At 39.1% G+C, this 10,329-nt stretch overlaps 1 protein-coding gene across 1 annotated transcript; it reads right to left on the bottom strand.

Annotated features, from left to right (window-relative positions):
• Window positions 1-2,376: 2,376 nt before the first annotated feature.
• On the bottom strand, window positions 2,377-8,371 carry LOC118157202 (SWI/SNF-related matrix-associated actin-dependent regulator of chromatin subfamily A containing DEAD/H box 1-like). Its single transcript, XM_035311455.1, has 4 exons — window positions 8,264-8,371; window positions 6,486-6,575; window positions 5,771-5,855; window positions 2,377-4,306 (listed from the first exon to the last, which is right to left on the bottom strand). The coding sequence occupies exons 2-4, from the start codon at window positions 6,531-6,533 to the stop codon at window positions 3,861-3,863; spliced, it is 579 nt and encodes a 192-aa protein (XP_035167346.1). The 5' UTR covers window positions 6,534-6,575; window positions 8,264-8,371; the 3' UTR covers window positions 2,377-3,860.
• Window positions 8,372-10,329: the final 1,958 nt, after the last annotated feature.

Below are 10,329 nucleotides of genomic sequence, written 5' to 3'. Positions count from 1 at the left end.
AAGGAAGCAGAAAAGAACTAAAAATTACCTTCATTAAGTTTACCTCAATAAAATAGGTATATAAATATAAACCAGAGCTCTAGTAACTACTTGTGAACTGCACAAGATGTTGAACGGTCTTCTGTAGTAGTTTCTTACTACACTCCACAGGTACACAGAAACTCCAAGCAAAGCCACTACTGGAAAATACATTTCTTTACCTTATTTACCTCCTCAAGTTTTATTTAGTACTTTGGCAACTAAGCAATTATGTCTCATAGGAAACAGCCTTATTTGTTTGAACTGCCCCGTATTTTTACATACGAGTAAAGGTGTATCTTGCTTTTAACAGTAGTAGTTTTCCAAGTGAAAGCAAATTTTATTTAAGCTAAGTGCTTTTGGAAATTTGGTCCTTAACCAAGGCTAAAACCAAGCTACGAGTTGTGATACGCGCTCCACTGCCAATCTGGAAGTGCTGGTGATTGATTTCTGGCTCAGGTGCACACTGGAGGTTACTATCAAACAGTTTTCAACATTAAATCAAAATGCTTGAAAGAGAACTATGCGTATTAAGTCAGAGATAACCAAATAGCAGTGATACCTAAGTTATTTATCAATAGTTTATATGAGCCAGAACTTTCTGAATATCTTTGGGCCCAGGTGATCATCAGAGATTACCATCTTAGCATTAAGACCTGCCCAGTCAGGTGCATTTTCACTGCCACGATGCACGGCTCATGAAGTTACATTACCACTACTTCTCCACGTTAACTTTGCTTGAAGCAGCACCTTTTACTACATGAATACTCTTTTAAATAATTTTTCCAATTATTTCAAGTTTCCCAGTCTTTTTGGAAGCCTGCTGGCAGAGCACGTCTGTCTCAAGCATCTGCAGCCAACCTCTCGTCCCACACTGCCAAAGGACAGTCAGCAAACAAACTGATCACACAGAAAAAACATGCTTGCTTTCAAATCTAAAGGACCATCTGGACAACCAAAATAGCTTTAATTGTGAAAAATTAAGTATTCACATCTTTGCACATAAACACATTTTTGTATGGAAATACTTCCAAATACATTTTCCACTAGACTCATTCACTCTGGTATCAAAAATGGAAGTGGCATATAGATAAAAAAAATAACACTTCCCAAAGACAGAGTGGTAAAGCATCAGCAATAACTAGCTCTTCATTCAAGTTCCAGAGGTCTACCAGAAAAGACTGGTAGGGTTTTTCAGAGCATATTCATTTCTACGTATCAATATAAAACACACAGAAGCAGCACACCTCAAAGAATCCAGAGAACGTGTCAGAAGGGAAGCAGCTCTCCTTCAGCATTCAGAGAACAACGCGCTTTTCTGCCCAAGAGTCTCATTAAACAATACGGGCAAGAAAAAAAAACAACACATACTACTAGCTTAAGACTGAAAACTGTGTTTAGCCTTGATGCAAAGGCTAAGGGCAGTCAGGCTGCTGTTGGGTAAAGCAATAGAACAGTTACCCATCACAGAAGATGCCCCTCAACTGCTCCTCAAGATCACCAATTTCAGCATCACACCCTCTTTTATTTTACCTCCATGCTTTGTCTCGTTCTACAACAGCAGACCACGCTTTTAGATTCCCCCCACTCAGAAAGCAACATGCTTTGACTCAGAAATACACTTTTTAGGAACAAGCATCCCAATACATGTAACCTCCTATTCTCGTTAAGCACACAGTGAATACAAAGGGAGGTCACAAGTACTCGCCCAGAAAACCATTGATTCTACAAGAAATATCCAAGCAGTGTTCATGCAAGATAGTATTTGATAGGAAACTAGCTGGGAGTGTTATCTCTAACGTGGAAAATTGCCTAAAACTACACTCCTTGACATTACAGTGGATCTACAGTACGGGCACTTCTAAGTTGCCAAAGTAACTCATTCTTGTGAGTAAAGACATTTTCAGCTCTCTTCATTTACTTTCAAGAACCTTGTTTATTCTTTTTTTTTTTCCCTGTGCATTGCAAGCGTCACTAGATCAAGTTAAACATCTGCCTTAAGTATTTTTACAGCAAATATTAAAATAATTCCAAGTATTCTCAGTAATTTCTAAGGTATGAAATTTGTTTAAATCCATCCAAAAAAAGCAGTCTTAGGGCAACTTAAAAGGTTTGTCTAGAAAAAGATTAGCATTTTAATTTAAGTTTTCCTGGAATAAGTCATCCAATTTCTGAACAGGCTTTTCTATTAATGCAATTAATCTTCACCTCAGGCTGAGAGCCTTAAGATCTTCCTCAGTTCTCCTAAATAACAGTAACATCTAGCACTTTACAAAGGTTTCACCAAATAACTTCTAGTATCTTTAGAGTAGATATCATTACAGTAAAAATATACCTTAAAATTAAGTCGATTTCTTCAATGCTAGAACAATCAACTCTCTACATTATTCTACCACTCCATTAATTGGTAGGGAAAAATGCTGGGTCACTAAGCCAGTGGATCTTCATAAACAATCAAATCACTCTGATATTAAACATCTGCTAAAGTTTCCTGCAAATTACTTCTACTTTGGGCAAGTATTCACAACACTAGACAAACATGTGGTTGCTGACAGCAGCAATCTTTATGAAAGAAATATTTTGAACATGAACAGGCCCATACAGTTTTTCTGTTAAATATTTTACACAGAAAAAGGGCTAAGAGCCCTGTAGCAAATATTTCTGCAGAGAATTAAGCTCAGGCAAAACCCAACAAGTTTTGAAAGGAACTGCCGTGTGACAGATGTTCTGTTAGAAGCCAAAGGCTTGAGGCAAAACGGATTTTTTTTGCAGCATATCTGTACCTCGCTTTTTCTTTTTTTCAAGGATCTCTCTCTTATCTCCCCCGTTTGCAAGACAACTCTTACAAAGATCATTTTGTTTTCTTCAAAGTCATTTTTAGTAACTCTTGTTGTTTTGTGGTAATACACACAATAACATTTATTGTTTTTATGCATATTGAAGAAATCATTCTCTAAAAAAATACAAACAGATCGTGTATATATTAGTGGGGGTGGTTTCAGAACACAGACTGATTTTAAAAAAAAGCACATACCAATTACTCTTTAAGAAGGCCTACACAGTTATTGACTTAAAATTCAAAGCACTAATAATTAAACCAAGACAGTCTGCCATAATGCACTTCAAATTTCTTATTAGAATATTGCCCGCATTAGGTCTGACGTCCTGCACTTAACTGAAATGCATGAAAGGTGAAGGCAACAAACAAACCATGGAAAACATTTGAAAGTAACATCCCAGTGACAGCAGATAATCTACTTACCAAGAGCTATGGCTTTCTCTTCTGTTGTGGATTGTGGTTTAGCCTTCTGATGCTTTACCTTTTGTTAATAAAAACACAGCAGCTTGCTCCATTAAAAAAATGGCTGCGCTGCTTAGCTAGCAAAGCCATGATAGAGACTTAACTGAAGCAGATAAAAAAAAGAACAGAACGCGGACAGACAAGAAACAGTCATTGAAACTGAAAATATCCTTGCTGGCATCTTCATCATGGAGCTACCCTTGAAGCTGCTGCTGCTGCTGCTATTAAAGTAGCTGCAGTAAAAGTTCTGCCACATTCTCGTCTTCTGCATGGGATTTCAGCTAAAACAGCTCAGAACAGGCTAGCAAACACCTCCTTCCTAAATGAAAGCTCTAATTTCTTCTTCTGCAGTGAAATCAACCAAGTTTCTACGCTAAAAAGTGAGTGACAGTAATGTCAGCCAATCAGCTTGAGTTTTTCAGCAAAATCACCCCTTAATTCATTCAAAATTAGGTCATATGACACTGTTTGAAATGCTATTGGCTTACAATGAATGTAGTATTTTAGCCTAATCAGGCTAAGGCCACCCATCTATGCCTCTCTAGACCGAAGACACCTTGACTCTAGGCATGCTGGGGATATTAAAACAAGAATGCAGACTTACCAGAGCTTCCCAACTATTAAAGGGCCGGAGCGCTATTATCTTCTGAACCTTTTTCTCAGAACACTGGTGAATCAGCATGAGTTCACTGGGGGAAGCACCTTGCAGGAAGCTAAGGATTTTAGCTTTGTAACCATCCTCCATCACTTCATCACCACTGCTGTAGTCCTGGTCAAGGGAGCTACCACCGTCTTCAGAAGCTGACTCGTTCTCCGAGTCTTCTGGCTCTCTTTTAGGGCTCCAAACACTTTTGCTTTTTTTCCTAAAGCCATTCCGCTCTCTCCCAGAACATTTCCGCTTCAGCTTCTGTTTATTCTCCTCCCATCTGCTGTTGGCAGAGTCTTTGGTCCAGTCAGAAACTTCACATTTGGAAGGAAATTTCACACCTACAGGTGTGGTATAGAGAAGGTAACAAGTCAACACATACTGGTTAAGGGCAAATTAAAACCCACCGGTCTTCCAAAATGAAATCACACAAGTAATAACAGCAGGTGTTACCAAGCTGGGAAAAAAGAGCAGCAAATGCCATTCAAGTTTGTTTAAAACATGTAAATCGTATCAACTGGGAGTAGGTGAACAACACTAATTTGTATATTGCTCCAATAGCACAGCATTTTGAGCAACTATCCCAGAACACAGACGAGCACCATGATGTTGTACGTGTGAGCTGCAGAAGCTGTGAGGTAAGAGCAACCTCAGATAGCTTAAGAGTTCTGATAACACTACTGGGATGAGATACCAGTCCCATTCTATCCAACTGCAAAGAAATGAATTCTGTCGATTTCAGTAAACAAACCAACTTTCACCCCCCCACGCCTCCAAATTATAAATTCTTCTGTTTTATGGAATCTCAGTGAAGCATTAAAGGCAGGGAAACAAAAACGTGCACCTGCTAAAGAAACTGGAATGATTAGGTACTTCACACCACAATAACACTACTGCCTTGAAGTAAGATGGAGATTATGTGGGCAACTCATTTTCAGGAAGGATTTTTCCCCCCTTGCATCTCACTTGCAATGCTTTTTCTCCTGCCCAACCCCAGCTTGCTAGTGACTCCAACCCCAGTATCTATTGTTTCTCCTTCTGATCATCTAGAAGGTAAGGAACCAACCTTAGGCATACTGATAATTGGGTGCCTTTCAAGTAGAGAGAACTAAGAATAGCATCCTATCCCCAAGAGCACTGAAAACAGCTGACAGAGCAAAACACACACATTTCTGACAGCTGTGTAACACTCTGAAAAGTCATCAACTCATTAAACAGTATTTAAGTTCTAATGCGCAGATTTACCTGGGGTCACAGGTTTTGAGTTCTTGTTCCCTACCACAACAGATGTACTGATGTTTACATATTGGTTGCATAGTTCAATGCCTGTTTGTAGTATTTTTCTATACTAAAAATATTTCAAAGAGATAAATAAGCTGATGTTACGTGTCACCTATGCAGATATTGGCAGGTACTGATTTACAAATCACTCAAGTTATAAAAAAAAAAAACAAACTTATTTTGAAGGAAGTGGAAGGGGAACAAGTGTCAGCCTTGACAGGTTTCAGAATGTGTTTTATCATATACTCATAAGTAATTACAACTTCTTATGTAAATCTGTATTAGCAAGGCAAAGAAATTTATCTCTTATAAAAAAAGATAAAAACGTGATACTGAAAAGTAGAGAAAAACCCAGTTTCCTTCTTTTACCTCCATCTTCCTTTCCTCAATATATTTTCAAGTATCAGTTAAAGTTTCTAGATGTAGCACTGTCAGGGCCGTCATTGCCGGACATTTCAAAAGGTTTATACTATAAGCCTGTTTGTTTTGGCTTGGGATAAAATGCATTTTAAGCCTGTCTTTACCTTCATTGTCTTCCGCAGATACTCTCAGGGCTTCTTGTGCTTCCTGAAATACCCAGTTATGTTCCTGAAGTACATCTCTCAGTTTCTAGTAAGTGATAAGAATTTTTTCATTAAGATAAGCAGAAACTAGAATTCTCTATGTATTAACACTGAGATATAAACACTTAATTTTATACCCCATAAGGCAAACACTCTTCCGCCACCCCCTGAAGTCAGAGGATTCAAAAGAAGGGAAATCAGAAGCAGAAAACCCCTCGGTTCATCTTTAGAACGGACCTGCACTCCACTTCTCAAAAGGGTAGGAACACATAAACAAGCTTTGCTTCCAACAGCTCAAAAGTACAGTATTAGAAGGCCCTGATCAGTTGCTGAGTATCTTCAGGTACTAAACTACTGCAACACACGCACTGCATCTCATCTTCTGTGGGGAGAGGGCCAGAGGGAGGGGGATTACCCCCTGCATTTTATAAGAGGCCAGGCTTGCCATCACGACCAAAACAGCAGGACAGACAGTTCTGTATAGTCTCTGACTAATTGCAGCTGCTCTCAGTCAAGGGCAAGCTGCATTCCAAGGGCAGGAGCAGTGAAGGCCTTCCTACCCTTGAAGCCTTCTGAGAGCACTGCTGGTATAAGGACTGCTTCATTTGGACTATTGACAGCTACCATTTCCTTAAGAAGTCAAAATCTGATTTGTTATCCGGAGACATGAGCTCACCTTCTTGTCCAATCCAGGGAATGTATTTTGCAGCTTCTTTACAAGCATCTCTTGCTTCTCCCATTGTTTTTTAGACTCTGAACCACTCAGCTACGTTTAAAAAAAAAAAAACAAACAACTGTTTCAGGCTTAATGTAATTTACAGAAAAATCAAACCTAATCAATACTGCTTACCTGACAGAGTCACTCCAAATGACAAAAGCACTTAAGACAAATCCAAGTGGCAGAAGTGATTCCTCATACACAATCAATACTCAAAGTAAGGCTAAAACTTTCAAGAGTGTACAAAGTCTTCAGTCATGAAAGACTGGCGTTCTTTATTTGATTAGCATATACAGTGCAAAGTTACATACCAAAGCATCAATAATTTAAAATTATCTAGTTCGTATGTCTTTAAAATAAAAGCTATAGCTAGCAGTGATTCTGCATGGTATTTCAGGCAGAAGGCAGTAGGGTTAACATTCAGGAGGTAAAGGAGATTAACAAGTGTGTAGTATTTAACCCGCCACAGCCTATCAACTGTCAATTGGTCTGTTTATATCAAGATTCATGTGTTTCAAGGAGAAACAAAAACACAACAGAACCAATGCTGTGTCAAAGCACCGTCAAGTCCCATCAGAACTTGGCAAAAAGTTTTCATCAGCAGGAGCTCCACTAACAGCTACCCTAAGTTGGGAAAGAGGGAGGTTTCTTATGAACGAGTGCCAAAACTTCCACATGCCACAAGCCGTTCTGTTAAGTACTCAACACAAAAAATAAGCAAGTTCCTTCGCAGGAACTGAATGCAAAGTGGTTACATGTCTACTTATCTACAGCAAAGATAGCAACATACTTCTTTACTTAGCTAAAGGATGGTATTTGCTGAGCGAACAGAAACTAGATCGCCCAGGAGTACTCCCAGGTAACAGAGGACACGGTTCCTTCCCTCAGTGAGCCTACAGCATCATTAGGAAAAGAGCTATGCAAAGTACAAGAGCCAGTAAAGGGATGAAGTGTGCTCTAGCTTTGGGAGCCAGTTACCCCTGAGAGAAAATTTCTCAGCATGAGCTAAAAATCCTGCAAGTATTCCCATTACTAATCTCTAGTGCAAATCTTCAAAAGCCTCATTTCAGCTGATTTTTTTCCCCACTCCTCAGTCTTTCAACTGTAACAGAACTGTTGAGCGGAGAAATCAAACTGCTGCCTAAAACCAGGTCCAGTGATGCTTGTTGGCTACACCGGCTGCATAATAGTTCAGTATCTGTACACAAAGGTCAAAGTACGCATTCCATTTAACATATCTGATTCATTGCTTTCCAAGATTTCCCTACGCCACAGGTTTTTTCCAACCTAAATGATCCTGTGATTCTATCACTACTATCGTAAAAGGGTAGGAGTAACAGAAGATGGTGAACTGTATCTATTTGAGGAAAAATAAGGAATGACCTGATGAGGCAAGTAGCCTCATAGCTGCTAACTCCTGATAACATTCACAGCAACTGAGCTGTACCCAATGCCTCACATAGCGCTGCTCCCTGTCATCAACTTCTACCCTGAGAGCAGTAACTAGGCCAATTAGGACACAACTCCATAAATACTAACCAGCAAAACAGGTAGCTTCATTTACAGGTAACTTCATTTAGCACTGCCAAAAAGAATAAAGCAGAAAAACTCAGAGGGCAAGATTTGAACTGGATGGGATTTTCTGATAAACACCGAGTTCATGCCACTACCGTCACTGATCAAGTCAGACGCTTCCACTTACTTCATAGCACTTGGACAGAAAAACCAATACTTACGTTATTAGCTTTTGGCTTTTTTGCATCTTCCTCATCACTGTTGACACGGTGTGTGGGAGAACCTTTTAGTTTCCTTTTGCGAAAGGTAGCTTTAAGAAGGAAGCAGAAAAGAACTAAAAATTACCTTCATTAAGTTTACCTCAATAAAATAGGTATATAAATATAAACCAGAGCTCTAGTAACTACTTGTGAACTGCACAAGATGTTGAACGGTCTTCTGTAGTAGTTTCTTACTACACTCCACAGGTACACAGAAACTCCAAGCAAAGCCACTACTGGAAAATACATTTCTTTACCTTATTTACCTCCTCAAGTTTTATTTAGTACTTTGGCAACTAAGCAATTATGTCTCATAGGAAACAGCCTTATTTGTTTGAACTGCCCCGTATTTTTACATACGAGTAAAGGTGTATCTTGCTTTTAACAGTAGTAGTTTTCCAAGTGAAAGCAAATTTTATTTAAGCTAAGTGCTTTTGGAAATTTGGTCCTTAACCAAGGCTAAAACCAAGCTACGAGTTGTGATACGCGCTCCACTGCCAATCTGGAAGTGCTGGTGATTGATTTCTGGCTCAGGTGCACACTGGAGGTTACTATCAAACAGTTTTCAACATTAAATCAAAATGCTTGAAAGAGAACTATGCGTATTAAGTCAGAGATAACCAAATAGCAGTGATACCTAAGTTATTTATCAATAGTTTATATGAGCCAGAACTTTCTGAATATCTTTGGGCCCAGGTGATCATCAGAGATTACCATCTTAGCATTAAGACCTGCCCAGTCAGGTGCATTTTCACTGCCACGATGCACGGCTCATGAAGTTACATTACCACTACTTCTCCACGTTAACTTTGCTTGAAGCAGCACCTTTTACTACATGAATACTCTTTTAAATAATTTTTCCAATTATTTCAAGTTTCCCAGTCTTTTTGGAAGCCTGCTGGCAGAGCACGTCTGTCTCAAGCATCTGCAGCCAACCTCTCGTCCCACACTGCCAAAGGACAGTCAGCAAACAAACTGATCACACAGAAAAAACATGCTTGCTTTCAAATCTAAAGGACCATCTGGACAACCAAAATAGCTTTAATTGTGAAAAATTAAGTATTCACATCTTTGCACATAAACACATTTTTGTATGGAAATACTTCCAAATACATTTTCCACTAGACTCATTCACTCTGGTATCAAAAATGGAAGTGGCATATAGATAAAAAAAATAACACTTCCCAAAGACAGAGTGGTAAAGCATCAGCAATAACTAGCTCTTCATTCAAGTTCCAGAGGTCTACCAGAAAAGACTGGTAGGGTTTTTCAGAGCATATTCATTTCTACGTATCAATATAAAACACACAGAAGCAGCACACCTCAAAGAATCCAGAGAACGTGTCAGAAGGGAAGCAGCTCTCCTTCAGCATTCAGAGAACAACGCGCTTTTCTGCCCAAGAGTCTCATTAAACAATACGGGCAAGAAAAAAAAACAACACATACTACTAGCTTAAGACTGAAAACTGTGTTTAGCCTTGATGCAAAGGCTAAGGGCAGTCAGGCTGCTGTTGGGTAAAGCAATAGAACAGTTACCCATCACAGAAGATGCCCCTCAACTGCTCCTCAAGATCACCAATTTCAGCATCACACCCTCTTTTATTTTACCTCCATGCTTTGTCTCGTTCTACAACAGCAGACCACGCTTTTAGATTCCCCCCACTCAGAAAGCAACATGCTTTGACTCAGAAATACACTTTTTAGGAACAAGCATCCCAATACATGTAACCTCCTATTCTCGTTAAGCACACAGTGAATACAAAGGGAGGTCACAAGTACTCGCCCAGAAAACCATTGATTCTACAAGAAATATCCAAGCAGTGTTCATGCAAGATAGTATTTGATAGGAAACTAGCTGGGAGTGTTATCTCTAACGTGGAAAATTGCCTAAAACTACACTCCTTGACATTACAGTGGATCTACAGTACGGGCACTTCTAAGTTGCCAAAGTAACTCATTCTTGTGAGTAAAGACATTTTCAGCTCTCTTCATTTACTTTCAAGAACCTTGTTTATTCTTTTTTTTTT

This window comes from Oxyura jamaicensis, assembly GCF_011077185.1.
Source record: "Oxyura jamaicensis isolate SHBP4307 breed ruddy duck chromosome 4 unlocalized genomic scaffold, BPBGC_Ojam_1.0 oxy4_random_OJ72160, whole genome shotgun sequence".
NCBI lineage: Eukaryota > Metazoa > Chordata > Aves > Anseriformes > Anatidae > Oxyura > Oxyura jamaicensis.
This window is presented reverse-complemented; position numbering and strand designations above follow the sequence as displayed.

Bases quoted from the DNA above. Each gene is read 5' to 3' on its own strand.
- LOC118157202 (XM_035311455.1), bottom strand. From the start codon at position 6,533: ATGCTTGTAAAGAAGCTGCAAAATACATTCCCTGGATTGGACAAGAAG. The intron at 5,856-6,485 runs GTGAGCTCATGT...ATCACTTACTAG, and splicing joins TCCCTGGATTGGACAAGAAG to AAACTGAGAGATGTACTTCA. The intron at 4,307-5,770 runs GTAAAGACAGGC...CCACACCTGTAG, and splicing joins ATCTGCGGAAGACAATGAAG to GTGTGAAATTTCCTTCCAAA.